The sequence below is a fragment of the Lycorma delicatula genome, chromosome 5 (genome assembly GCF_047948215.1).
Source record: "Lycorma delicatula isolate Av1 chromosome 5, ASM4794821v1, whole genome shotgun sequence".
Lineage (NCBI taxonomy): Eukaryota > Metazoa > Arthropoda > Insecta > Hemiptera > Fulgoridae > Lycorma > Lycorma delicatula.
This window is the reverse complement of record NC_134459.1, coordinates 156,277,429-156,292,995: the sequence shown is the minus strand read 5'-3', so window position 1 is coordinate 156,292,995 and position 15,567 is coordinate 156,277,429. Positions and strand designations below refer to the sequence as shown.

Here is a 15,567-nt window from a genome sequence, read left to right as displayed (position 1 = left end):
TTGATAGTAGAGATAACAAAGATATTTTATAATTTTTAATTTTTTTTAGGGCATTATACCTGGAGTAGAAAAACATCAATGAAAAACAAGTCATCAATGGAAAATTTTGAACAGGCAAATCAAACAGGTGCTAATGACATCAAAATATAATAGTAAGATGAAAACTTAGTTATAGAATATGTTTTTAAGAAAAAAAAATATGTATAATTTTTTTCCTCAGAAATTAGATTATTAATAATTATTAATTTGTATTATAAAATTATTTCTATTAAGGTGTCTGAAGGAAAAATTAAAAGAAATATAGATATTTATTAAGTATGTATACTTATTTAGTTACCAAAATAGATCAAATTTGCACAATATAAAACTTATAAATAAATAAAACATTTTTACTGCATTTACTGAATCTTTCTTTTTTAATAATATTTCTAATAATGTAATAATCTAATATTTTAATAATCATTATTCTCTTAAAAAATGAAATATGGAGTAATATATTATAATTCTCTTTAATATTACCTAATACTATCTATATACAAAATAGGGAAAATATCTGACAACAACCATTTCTACTGACAAAAACAACGAACAGTTGCAGATCATCCAATTTTTGTAAAAAAATTCTAACCCTACTTTTTTATTGATATTAGAATTGATTACATAAATACAAATAAGTGATTAATGTATTTTACTCATTGTAGTTAGGAAATTAAATTCATTTTCTTACAAATTTTGTGAAAAATGAAATTTAGTAATTTAGTAAAACGAAATGCATTTATTGCATGAAAAAAATATGAAATATGAAAAAATGATCATATACATGAAAAATTTGATGTATATGTTCATTTTTACTGTACACCACAATTAAATAATAAAGTAATCATTAGATTGCATTTAAGTATCCAGTACTGTGTAATGTGCCATTAAAATAAATAAGTATGGATTATTTTTTAATTTATTCGCAAAATTGTATGATGTATGTTCATCTATTCTTTTGAAAGGAAATATTTTTTGTCAAAGACATACCTCATACTTTGTATATGTACAGGATTAGATGAAGTAACCAGAAATACAATATGTTGCTGTGTATTTCATTTATTATAGAAATAAGGTGATTTCAAAAATATTTACGAAAATGAATTTCCCTTCTGTACGCCACAATTTTTAAAAAGAGCAATCTTTTATTTGCATTTTTATGTCATATAATGTCTAATCTAACAAAATAATAAATAAAAAAGTTGAGTTAAGTATTTTATTTTTCAAAAAATTGGATGATACATATATGTATAGCTCACTTTTCATTTCAAGAAAAATGTCTGTTTCTAAGACATACCTCATATATTGAGTATTAACCAGAATTACAATATGTTGCTGTACATTACATTTATTATGAACATAAGGTGATTTGAGACAATGTAAGAAAATTAATTTCCTTTCAATTAATTAATTTCCTTTCGATCATTAGATTGCATTTATGTATCCAGTACTTTTAATAAATTAAAAATGTGTTTTAATTTTTTGTAAGAAACTGAATTACCTTTCCCAAGGCAACAGTTAAATAACAACAGAATCCTTCATTTGTATTTATGTAACCACTAATGCCTAATTTATCAAAAAATTAATAAAAAGTTTGGTTAAATTTGTTATTTTTCCACAAAAATTGGGTGATATATATAGTTTAACTATTTTTTTCAATAGAAATGTTTGTTGTCAAAGGCAAACCATGTATACAGAAATGTAGCGTTCCTTACGCTCACTAGCCAAGATATTTATTGATTTGACTCCGACTATAACACAGACTGCCTCCTGCAAGACTGTTCTATAACTGCCTATAACAGCCAACAAGAGGAGTCGCTGGGACGGCAGCAAAATGTCCGCGCAATACCTAAAAGCCATGCGGTGAGCCCAGACAGGTGCAGCATATAGCATAATAGCCTCACTGACAACTTTGTAAAGGATACGCATGGTACGGTAATTCAACCCCCAATCGGGATGACACTTAGGAGCTCTGGAGACCACCACTGCTCCCCGACTTCGCCATAGACCAACTTCCGGACCCAACAGCTCTTCTCAGAGCTAAAAAAACTGCCCTTATCATGGCCACTACAAGGTTATAAATTACGAACCGTCAAAGCCATTCAGCGACAAATGTGTATATATATATATATATATATACATATTTTTCACCGAAGATAATATTATAATATATAAGTCATAAAAAAAGGTTGCAGCAATTTAAAAAAAAATCATAACTCAGAAACTACTAGAGATAATCAAGTCGATATTTTAGCATTTTTCAAAAAATTCCTCAACTCAAAAGTTTTTTTACATACCTCAGAATGTTTCAATATGAGCTGCATTTGTTTCTCTGCAAACATCCAGCCGATAATCGACTTCAGCTTACTTCTGAACTAATGCGTGACTGTAATCCCGGATGCTAAGAAGAAGAGATGTGTTTTAATTTTATTTACATTTAAATTTATATTTATTTATTTTTAATAAAGAGCCCACCATGTTTGTTCTAGAAGTACACTCGTCGTCGAAAATCAATTGTTTAACAACAGATTTTTGAAATCAAAGGTTATGACGTACAAAATTTAGTTGCTTTTGTACGGATTTGAATACTAGACAGTGAATAGAATAGTGTAATTTGATGGTTGAAGTTCAATTAACCATACATCACAAGAATGGTCGGCCTGACCATTCGTGGGAGGTTAGTCTGAACAAGACTACATCTCTTTACATGTCAAACATATACATCATCCTCATTTCTTTGGTTCTATGAGGACGGGGGAGTGCCTTTATTATTCTGGTTGAAAAGATTGCAACGAACACGTAAAAAGATTTAATAGACAGACTTTTTTTCTAAATTTTTTTCTATATTTTCTTTTTTTGAATTTTTTTTACGGAAGGTGTATTGGTGGTCGGACGAAATCGCAACCTATCTAACAGACACGCAAAAGGTTTTGTTGGGTCAGGGATATTATGGGTTTTTTGGCGAGGGGTATTTTGGTTTTCATGGGTTGGGGACATTTTAAGTTTTTGGGGTCGGAGATATTTTGGTTTTTGGGCGCCTGGGGTATTTTGGGTTTATTTGGGTGGAGGAGAATTGGGGTATTTTTGGGGTGTGGATAGTTTGGGTTTTTAATCGAGGGGGGGGGTATTTTTGCGGTCAAGGGTTATTTTGGGTTTTTTATGTTGAGGTATTTTCCGTTTTTTGGGTCAGGGTATTTTGTTGTTGTTTTTTCAGGGGGTATTTTGGTTTTTGGGTCGGTGGGTATTTTTGGTTTTTTGGGTCGGGGTTGTATTTTGTTTTTTTGGGTCGGAAAGGATATTGTGTTTTTTGGGTCGGGGTATTTTGTTTTTTTTGGGTTAGGGAATATTTTCGGGTTTTGGGTCGGTGGGGGTTTTGTGTTATAAAACACAAAATATGTGTTATAAAACACAAAATATGTGTTTTAAAACACAAAATATGTGTTTTATGGTCGATGGGTGTTTTGTGTTTTTTGGGTCGGGGTATTTTAGGGTTTTTTGGGGTCAAGGGGTATTTTGGGTTTTTTTGAGCGGAGGCCCGGATCGGTGGTTATCTGGGGGGTTATTTGGTGTGAGACGAACAGGAAGTCAGAAAAATTAGAAAAAGTGATCCCGCTTATAGTCCCCTTGAGGACAGAATATATTTCGTGTTCGGAACATCGACTGGACGCTTTACAGCCAAACGGTCTTTGAGGAGCATCATCGTGGTCTTCTCCGAGCTAAACGACGTCTTATGTTGATGACCCTTTAGCTCGTGTATCCTGCATGCTTGAGCAGCTTGGAATTCACCCTCCTTCCACGAGCCCCCTCAACCAGCAGGAGACCATCGTCAGCATAAGCTACGATCCGACACCCGCTGAGCAACCTCAGAAGTGTCAAACTCCACCACTCACAATAACTGACCAACACACTGCCCTGCGGACTACCCTTTTACAGTATCTTCCCCAACTCATGGTTGCCCATGTGTTCATTCAACCAGACAGAAATCCGACGTCCGTCACCATAACTGCTTAGGTGGGCAACTCACCACGTACATTATATACCTGCAAATCAGCATTGCTGTCGGAATATGGCGTTGTAATTGAAAGAAGATTATACATTAAAAAAAAAAAAAAACGGGATTGAAGCGTGGCGTCATCTAGGGTATGGAGGCAGCCCTTATGCCTAGGGTGTCTTGGTTCACTCGCACATGCAAGTGTGAGGGGGTCGGGACTCCCTGATGATGGCGTAAGGGACCCTCGAGGTATGTGAGAGTCACGAGGAAGTGAAGGCCATGCGAAATGCATGCCTGGACCTTATAAGTTAGGGCTGGGAAGGTAGCCAGCCCTCTAGTGGAGGAGGGTACCGGTTTTCCGGAAGAGGAGGTCATCACTCTTTGATGATACTAGGGGGACCCCGATGGGAGAGACCTCACGTTGAGGTAATGCAGGGGGCAGTCTGCTGCCACTACAATACAGGCCGACTGAGTTTTGCTTCACGGCGAGGACCAGTTGATGATGACAATGATAATGAATGGTAGTCAGTTACAGATTTTTTACAAGTACCCAGCGACATAACTTTTCGGGAGAATGTTTCTATAGACGAAGATGTGATAGTAGCCGAATACCTTACTGACGAAGATATTGTAATCAATACGATTAAAGCAAAGGCAAATAAGAATGGCACCATAAAGACTGATTCGGATAATGACAATGATGAACTACCCTGCCTACCGCCCCCAACTTTAATGGAAATTACAGATAACGTTGATTCTGTTCGATGATCTTTTGAGTCAAAAGATGATGTACCAGAAACGGTTTTTTCTGCGGAGGCAGATATAGAAAAACGGTTGACTACATTGCATCAGAATAAACGTCAGACAAATACATTAAATCCCAATGTATTTTCGTGTGTATTTATTAGCTTACATTTTGTTTAGTGTCTTCTGCGGTAATAGAATGTTCTTCAGGTTAGTTAAGTTTAACTTTTCTTTTTCCTGTTTAGCCAAAGGTAACTACCGTTTAGATAATACTTCAGAGGATGAATGAGGATATGTACGAGTGTAAATGAAGTGTAGTCTTGTACACTTCATTTGTATGGTCGAACTGAGAATGTTCTCAGTTCGACCATACCTGAGATGTGTGGTTAATTGAAACCCAACCACCAAAGAAAGGTTGCCATGAGATTAGCGGCTACTGAACAACTCACGCCAGAAACCCTTGCTAATATAATAAAACAAGAGATGGATAGGGAGATGCACAATGGAGTTAGAAAACGAATGGTGTATTAGTAGACTGGAGAAATCGCTTATCTTAGGGAGATTCTGCAAAATAAAAGACGAATTAAGCAGAGGCTCAGAATAGCAGGCGGACTGAGATATGAAGAGGCCAAGAAGATCTGATACATAGAGGCAAGAAGAACACTAAATAGAACAATAAGAAAAGAAAATAGAGACCATTGGGCAAGGCTATGTGAAGAACTCGATAACGATCCCTGGGGCTTTGCTTACAGAATAATTACCAAAAGGTTCAGTAGGTGTCTCCCTGTAATTACAAAGGAAGAAACAGAAAGGATAATCCCCAGCCTATTCCCGCATTTCACGCCTGATGAGAGAAGACACACTGAATGTGAGAGCAGACGTTTTGCAATGAGTGAGCTCTTATGCGGTGGACGTTTGTTAGCAATAAAGAAAAGTCCTGGTCCGGATTATATCCCAGCGGCAATTATCAAGAAACTTATCAATCAAGCTCCATGGGAGATGCTAGAGGTGGTCAGTCATGGACTAGTAAACAAGACTTTCCCGGAGTGTTGGAAGGAGGCAAGAGTTGTGTTATTACCAAAGAGCACAGATGAAAGAGGAACTATGACGTATAGACCATTGAGCCTCCTGAACACAACGGGAAAGCTTGTGGAAAAGATACTGGCTGGCCGCATAGTGAGCGAGGTTGAGGAAGGCTTGGGCATAAGCCCAAATCAATGTGGCTTCTGGAAGGGGAGATCCACCGTTCAGCCATCAGTAAGGTGATTAATTGGGCTGAGGAGTCTAGAAGAGGTACTTGGCAAACTAGACAGATTCCATTAATGGTATCACTTGACATGAAGAATGCATTCGGCACAATAGCATGGAGACACATAAATATGGCCATGGAAGAGAAGAGAATCAGCTCCTACCTGCGGAGACAAATTGAGGAATATCTCAATGAAAGAAGGTGTAAGATTAGTACACAAGAAGATGAAGTACACTTCAATATGTCAGGTGGTGTGCCGCAAGGTTCAATACTAAGTATGCCCAGAACTCTGGCATACTTAGTTTAAGGTATCCAGAAGGGGTACAGCTTATTGCTTATGTTGATGATTTAGTTGTGCTCGTACAAGCTAAAACAATAGAAGAAGTTAAAAATAAGACAAACCTGTCACTAGAAATAGTAGCTAGATGGTTGCGTACAAGAGGGTTACAATTATCTGTGAATAAGTGTAAATATGTCAAGTTCACCGGACGTAGGGTACTAGAATCGGTTGATATACACATCGATGGTCACAGAATAGAGGAAGTACAGATGCTAAAATATTTGGGAGTCACATTGCAGAAGAACTGTCGTTTTACAGAATATGTGATAGTGCAGAAAGAATGATGAGAAGTTTGAATGCGTTAATGTCAAAGAAGAGAGCACCAAGGGCTTCGAAGAGAAGACTTCTTGCGTCGACAGTGACTTCTGCAATGTTGTATGCCGTTCCGGCATGGTGGTCAGCATTCAATATTGGAAGGAATAGAGATAGAATGAAGAAGATACACAGAGGGGTACTCTTAGGAGTTGTATCGGCCTACAGAACGGTCTCTTATGAGGCGCTCTGTATCCTTTCTGGAGTTTTCCTTATAGATCTTATCGCTAAATACAGAGTTGAGAAATACTTAGGCAGAACAGATAATGAAGTAAAAGAAGAGATGTATAACTTATGGCAGCAAAGATAGCTGGATGCAGAGGTAGCTAATTGGACTAGATTATTAATACCTGACATATTAATATAGACAAGTAGGCGTCACGGTGAAATGGATTATTATGTTACACAATTTTTAACAGGGCATGGTTGTTTCAATGCATATCTTCATCAAATTGCCAAAAGAGATCAGCCTATGTGTATGTACTGTGTAGAACAAGATGATGTTGAGCATACCATTTTGAGGTGCCACAAATGGCAGGAGTTAAGGCAGTATGCAGGTATTAGAGGGAAAACGCCGAAGGAAACAGTTGATTGTATGCTTGATAGTGAGGTAAAATGGAAAAAGGTTGCTAATTACATAAGAACAGTTTTAAAGCAAAAGAACATGATGAAAGAAATATGGGGTACTAGTTTGTTAGGTGGGGTGGACAGCCTCAGCAGTGAGAGCCAGCATGCTGAGGTGTGCTGGTATCAATGATCTGCTGAGGACTCCTTGGGTGTGTTTGGTAGGAATAAAAAATATCAAAAGATCCATGGGCCGCACCACGGCATTGAGGTATGGTGTGGTGCCATAAAGGACGAAAATGAAAGAAACCTCAAAAGAGCCACCGGTTACCCCGACCTGCCATGCCGGTAGGTGGGGAGGGCTAATTAGAGTAACGGACACTCCCGTGGGTGTGGCGTAATACCATCAAGTCGGTCAGGCCCAGGGAAAAAAAAATAAAAAGAAAAACCACCAAAGAACACCAGTATCCACGATCTAGTATTCAAGTCCGTGTAAAACTTGCTGGCTTTACTAGAACTTGAACGCTGGAACTCTAGACTTCCAAATCAGCTGATTTGGGAAGACGCGTTCACCACTAGACCAATCCGGTGGGTTAGTTAAGTTTAACTGACTACATATATACTGTACTATACATAGATACTAACCAGTAGTACGTACTGTGTTTATAATGGGGAATCACATGTCATGTATTAATATTGTGATATAATACGACTTTATATGGAAAAAATGCAATACTTTCTTAAATAGTGCTGTACATTTTACATGAGTGTATACAGTGGGTAGTAATTTCGTAACATATATGTTTATCTAACTCGAATTTCCATACGTCGAATTTTTTTTTATTTCCTTGAATATTCGAGGTATAGGAATTCCACTGTATAATATAAATGCACGTTATACATTTGCTACGTTATATTTTTTGCCACAGGCTTTATTGATAGTTTGTAGTATATTGCAGGATTTCATATCAGAAAAAATAATTTTTATTTTTATTTTATAGGGTTACGACTTGAAAAGAGGCATGATGTGGGATGAATTTGTTCTGATGAGTAAGTAATAAAACATTTTTTCCTTCTACTTACAGTATGTTTGCTTCTGCGACTGTAATGGTGAATATTTTTCTTTACATTCCATGGTAGATTTCCAGCAGGTACCATTTTGAAAACTGAACCTAAGAAAAACTTTCGAATACTGCCAACATTGTGTGTAGTAGACAGCATGCTGGCTTCTATAAAATTATATGGCGTTTTTCATTTGCCTATGTGATAGTCTCACACGTAAATAAAATATATATAAAAATTCATAACCGATTGTTATGAACCACTTCTTTGAATTTTTTCAGTGCCTTTTGAGAAACTAGGAAAGAGGTCTTAAACTTCCAGCACCATATAAATCTGTATCTCTCACCAAACACTGAGTTCAGTGCTCTATTTTATGTCTCAAATCTCCTCACGCAAATACCATCTCCATCGTTGATAGTAGGAGACTTCAATGCCCACCATATTTTTTTTTCTGGGGCTCAACCTTCTGCTCCACTTGAGGAAATATGATAAACGGAGTGAGACAAGACTTGGACCTTTGTCTACTGAATAATGGATCACAGACATTCATGTCTTTATCATCTGGTACTGTTTCTAACATCGATCTCTCCATATGCTCACCGAATTTACTCCCTCATCTTAATTGGTCTGTTTGTGATAACTTCCACAGCAGTGATCACAGACCAATTATTATTGGTTTCGGTGTAGACCGCGAGGTTAAAAGAAGGCCACGGAGAATTGTTGAAAAGGCGGATTGGAATGGATATCATAAAGCGGGCGATGATAATGCACAGGCGTTTTTCGCTCCCCCCCCCCCAAAAAAAAAACCATACAAATACGAATACTATTGCTAGGGGGAGGGTGAAAAGTTTCCTGAGCTTTCCAAATTCATGTTTTAAATGTGACATGCCGATATATGTTTAAGTAACCAGGCGAGCTCATTTCGACACTCTCAAAGGATAAACCTTTTTATTTACTTTATACAATAAATTAGTAAGTTCTGCATTTTGTTTTGGTGAACCTAGTTAATTTTAACGGCTTCAACTAAAAATATGACTCTTATACAGAGTGATTCGTGTAGTGTTACCAGCGCTTTCTGAGCTCATTCTACTAGGTAAAATAATGAAAAACGTTCATATAAACATACATCAGTAACTTCGTTAGCGAGTTACGGCTAGCGAAAGATTTGCCCTGCTTCCTGAGCAAAGAGTGAAATAAAACCATAGTGAAATTCTAGGAACCCAAATTAAGGGATAAACTTGGCGGTTTCTTATGGGTTTTCATCTGATAAATTGAATAAAACAGGTTTTAGAACTATATCTCTAGTAGTTTTTATAACATCCGACGTAAAACAGAAAATTTTATTGTCGCACTTTTTTTTGTATTTTATGATTCAAAAACTTTATTAAATGACTAAAAATGCGTAAAATTTATTAGCAGAACTTGTAGAAAATTTAATTCTGAGAAAATTGATGTAAAATAACTTTAAAAAAAACAAATACAAGTTCAAGAAATTTAATTTTATTAGTAACACTAACCGCATGAAAACTATAAATGTAATCAACTTCAGAAAATGAAGTTAACATACAAATGATACTACCTAGATTAGATATTAGGGCCTAGAATATGATACTAGAACATTTTCATTTTCCTGTTTAGCCTCCGGGAATTACCATTCAGGTATTATTTCAGAAGATGATATGTATGAATGAGAGTGAAGTGTAGTCTTGTACAGTCTCAGTTAGACCATTCCTGAGATGTGTGATTAATTAAAACCCAACCATCAAAGAACACCGGTATCCACGACCTAGTATTCAAATCCGTATAAATCCTTTACTAGGACTTGAACGCTAAAACTCTCGACTTCCAAATCGGCTGATTTGGGAAGTCACGTTCACCACTAGACCAACCTGGTGGCTTATGATAATAGGACCTAGTGGATTTTTAAAAATCTGTCCTACTTCAGTACGTTTGGCAGCACGCTTTCGGATTGCTGGCGTTGCTCTCTGCAATTCTGCACGAGTTTCCTTAATTTGTGCATATGAACTTTTCTCTTGTACAGAATTCTTTTTATCCAACCCCATACGCAAAAATCTAATGGTGTTATATCAGATGATCTTGGTGGCCCGCCTCGGCTAATCCATCGCTCTGGAAATTACTCTTTCAAGTATACCGATGCGGCACGTGAGAAGTAGGGAGGCGCACCATCGTACTGAAAGTATATGGGTATCTTGACATTAATGTAACATCTAATAGCAGCAATTGTTCCGTAAGTAATTCCTGGTAAATATCGGAATTTAGACGTACTGGTCCAATTAGCTGATTGTAAACCAAACCAGACCACACATTGACGCTAAATCGGTGTTGGAAATTACGTTCTACCGTCGTGTTTGTATTCCTTCTGCCCAAGTGTATTTGTTGCATAGGTTCTTGATGTCGTCCCGAGTAAACTGAGCCAATAAATAAAATGAACCTGTGCAACCGGTCGTTCATATTCAACCAATTGCAATATTGCAAACGAAGAAGAGGATCTCTTGGTTGAAGATTTTGTACTCATTGATTATGGTAAGGACACAGGTTCTTGTTAAGAAGTGTCCTCCACACCATAACTAGGAAACTCCGAACCGTTGGGAAAGGCATCTGATACTAACACCAGAACTGCCAATGCAGTTCTGGTGTTAGTATCAGAGGCTAATCAATATTAGCCTCAATAATGCTTTCATTAATATCGGTATCATGATGACCAGAACATCTCTGTCAGTACTAATGCTGAGATGTGTACCTGTTTCTTGTAGCATATGGAATGCGGTACTAATTGTTTTAGGATTTGGAACTCTGCGGTTAGGAAAAGTCTTTGATATTCTGTAGCAGTTGCATTTCATCACACCCCGAAGATAAATACCACGTCATTGTACTCCTTCATAGTAAATAACAAAGGCATTACTGCAGAAAACACAAACAATTTAATTATACTACACTGAACTGGCAACTATTAATCTGGAAGTCCTGGATTCAAATCCCGGTCAAGCATGGCATTTTCACACGCTATAAAAAATTCATCTCATCATCTGAAGCAATACCTAATGGTGGTCCCAGAGGTTAAAAAAAAAACTATTCACAGCAGTAACACAGAACATGCAATAACATAAAATGATATAACATAACATAAAACATGACATAACATAAAATGCATTGTTGGCCAGCTGATTTCTATTTTACCAACTTATGAAATCATAATTTCTCAAATTTTCAATTTGAAATTTTTAATATCTTCAATTTGACATCTGAATAACATAACTACTGTTTTTTTCTAATTTTCTTTTTATATTTATATAGTGCTATTTGTTGTATCATTGCACTTCGTAGTAAAGCACATATGGTTTGTAAGTGTAATCCCTTCATTTTCATATGGCAAGTATTAGTAATAGAATCAAATTTCTTGAACTTGTATTTGTATTTTATTGGGCTATTTTATTCAATTTTCTCAGAATTAAATTCTCTGCAAGTTTTTATAATACATTTTATGTATTATTTAGTCATTTAACAAAGATTTTGTATAACAAATGTAAAAAAAACCGTGTTTTTAGACAACTAAATTTTTCTATTTTACGTTAGATATTGTGAAAACTACTGGAGATATAGTTCTGGAAACTATTTTATTCAATTTGTGAGGTTAAAACCTATCAAGTTTGGGTTCCCCAAATTATCTAGGAACCCTTAATTTGGGTTCCTAGAATTTCAGTATGGTTTTATTTAACTCTTTGCCCAGGAATTAGGGTGAAATCTTTCCCTAGTTGTAACTTACTGATGAAGCATTAACAGATCCATGTTTATATGAACTTTTACGTTATTTTCTCTAATAGAATGATCCCAGAAAGTGCCAGTAACAATACTTGAATCTGTGTAGCTTGATTGATCATAGGTCATTCATGTTGCTAATTTGAAATATCTTCTTGGTCAATATTATTATATTTTTTATGTACATATAAAATAGTATTTCCACGTCATCTGTGAAGAAGCTTTGATTATGTTATTTTGAAAGTAAATTTCATCATTTAGCTTTTACGTTTATTTTAATAACTTCTTATAATTTATTAAAGATAGGAAGTTTTAATTTTACAAAAGACCTCTGGAAACAATTAAAAAATTATTCAGGGATAATTTATGAGAGTCCATTCAAAAAATATAGTATGAATATTAATTTTAACATAAAGCATGATAAACAGATTATTATAAACATCTAGTGTGTTGTAATGAGCAATAAACAAGAACAAACTAACAGGGAAGAAATAGTTCAGTAAGGTTTAAAAAAAGGTTTTACATTTCTACATATGTTATTTTATACATGAAAATAATTTAATATTATACATGAATAAAACCCAAAACTAAAAATGATGAACATTAAAAACAAACAATAAAAAAGTATAATTGCTCTTTGGAAATAGGATAAATTATTGCAGACTGGAAATTCAACAAAAAATAATACGTTCAGATAACCAGATAGAAATATCTTCTATGGTGGTTTGATGCAATGTGCTTTGGAAGAGCTATGTTAAATACTGACACATGTTGCAGAGCTACCAGCAATGAGCTGACCATCTACAGTTGAACAGACAGCATTAACTATACACCTTTACATAGTAACTATATGAACTCACACATGGTTAGCAGCAAAAGTGATTTTATAAAATATTTTAATGTATTTATGAGCATTTACATTTAATTTTATATGCTTATACTGCGTTTAAATTCTGTTTTCATTATTTTATTTGACATACTAATCACATTAGCATATTAATTTATACTATAATATTTTTATTACTGGATAAGGTTAACGTTTGTGTACATCCAATTTTGTGTCCTTATTTATGAAAAAATTGATTCTTGTTTATTCAATTAAAAAGTAACAAAATAATATCATTTATGAGAAAAGTGTTTATAAAATACGTTTGTTGGAATTTAAACTTTATTGTAGTTAAAATTATATAATAATGAAATCTTTATGATAAAAACTGATGAAATGATTATTCATTTCATCAGTTTAATGATAGATTAAAATTATATTTGACAAAATATTTAGAATGTGCAATTTTTTTAGGATATATCCCACCAAAACCTCCACAGGAAGATGGTTATCATCGTATTGTATTTGCTGTGTATTTGCAGTCTGATTATTTACCAGAAGACATTTCTAATATAAGATCGAGAGATTACTTTAATATAAGAATATGGATGAGAAGACAACCAATACTTTTTTGTGGACCAATAGCAGCTGTTCAAATGCAAACCAATTATTTATAATTTTCATAAATACTACTAATTGCTTATGAATATTAATTTTGTTGTATAATTTTTAAGCATGCAGTGCATAATATTTGTTTACTTTTTTTAATTATGTATTTTAAAGATTGTCCAATTGTTTGTTTTGCATATCTTGTAATTTTAATTGGGGAAAGGACTGTAATGTAGTAAAGGGTACTTAAAAGAAATTTCAGTTTACTGTAGTAACAACATTTTAATATATTAGTACTATTTTTGTAACACATATGGTCAAGATATCTAGAATATGTAATATTTAATTAAACAGTTTTAATCAGTTATTACTTTAGACAATGTTAACAATAAATATTATGTTTTTGTTGTTCTTCATAGATTAGTTGATTTGGATGTTCCAACCTCAAAAAAAATCACAAATGGTTTCTTGCTCTACCTACATTCTTCCTTCCAGCAGGACATTAAAATAATTAATACTTTTGATTTAGCAATTAACCCATTTGCTTACTAATATTTTTCCATATAGTCGACCCTGTATTTACTATTTACTCATAATTTTAAGAAAATAGGCATATTTTATCATACACACTTTTCTCACACTTACATAATATTTTTGATAAGAAATCTTTACAAATCTTACCTTATTATTTATTGAAGTGATGAGGAGTGATGATAATAGTGTTTCAGAAGTTTTTGTTGGTGTGGTATACTCAAAACACTCAAGGATATACGCCGCCAGACACTTTTCACAGTCATACTGTGTTTCACTTTTTTCTTCCTTGCTTTGCACACAACACAGCTTCTGGAGAGTGTTTTCTTGATGGGATTAGGAGAGATAAATTTGAAAAAAGTCCCCAATTTTCTGCTTGTAATCTAACAGGGGATATTCCAGATTGGGGGTGTCTACGTCTAGAGTAGTCTGGGAGAGTGACCTGGTCTGCTATGTCCTCAGCTAGGTGAATTCTGAACTGATTGAAACCAAATTTTTTCTTATTAAATCAAATTTGCACTTGATGCTGTAACTTCACTGTTACTGTCAATTCCATTTCCCTTACTGTCATCACTAGTATCATTTACCTCACTGTCTTCATTATTAGAACTATCAGAATCACTTTTTTCAAAAATGTCACTTTCTGATACATCACTGTGAATTTTGTTCATCATATTTTCAAGTTCCTTCTCAGAGAGAGGTACTTCTTAAGGTATGCCATTTTTACTACTGTGTAGTAGGGGAAATCACTGAAAACAAGTACTTGTAACTTGCAAACTAATGAAAGAAATTGATTGTGTTAAACACCATTCAATAGATTGATTTCTCAGAATGGTATATATAACATGTCGTACCATGTATTGATGGTAAGAAGGAAACACTAAGAAGAAGCTACAGCTGTTCAGTCTATCTCGCAGCTGGCTATGTAGTAATGAACTTGAAATGTGCAGCCGGTTACCAGCCGGCTGTGGAAGCTAATCAATTACTAAACTTTAATATTTATTTTTTTTCCTGTTTCATCATTGTTCACTCTGTATTGCTTTGTACAACGTTTTTGAGTCTAGGAACCTTATTTCAGTTGCTTGTATTCTCCTTAATTTTCTTCATTTAGGAAACCCAGGGTTCATTCCTGCATGTCAGTGTGGGGATCACCTTATAGGGATGATGATATTACATCTTTCTTAGTGAGATTAGTACAGAGTAAATATGGTGATATAATCTCATTTCATTCTAAGTTCTTCTCTTACCATTTCTCTTTGCAGTGTGTGTGAATGCTAAATACAACTATTTATTTACCATCCTGATAAATTTATTTATATGTTTGCATATGATATCTCATAGATTTTTAAAAATAATGATATACTCTAAAAAATCTTTGGCTCAAGTGATATGTTCTTCAAATAAATGTTATTTCAGTGAACCAAGTCAGTTTATTTAACTTAATAAATAATTGTGAACCTCCAGATTTATTAACATTTCTTATGTTCCAATTTCTTTTTGCAATTTTGTGAATTCAAATTGACTGT

The 15,567-nt window shown here is 34.5% G+C and overlaps 1 protein-coding gene across 2 annotated transcripts in view; it reads left to right on the top strand.

The window, feature by feature from the left end:
• LOC142324568 (uncharacterized) overlaps positions 1 to 13,783 on the top strand; it is a 36,598-nt gene extending 22,815 nt beyond the window's left edge. For both annotated transcript variants that reach the window (XM_075365412.1, XM_075365413.1), the window contains 2 exons: positions 8,238 to 8,286; positions 13,376 to 13,783. In XM_075365412.1, the coding sequence (XP_075221527.1) occupies positions 8,238 to 8,286; positions 13,376 to 13,578 (252 nt within the window). In that variant the 3' untranslated portion in view covers positions 13,579 to 13,783. The remainder of the gene's footprint in view (positions 1 to 8,237; positions 8,287 to 13,375) is intronic.
• Positions 13,784 to 15,567: the final 1,784 nt, after the last annotated feature.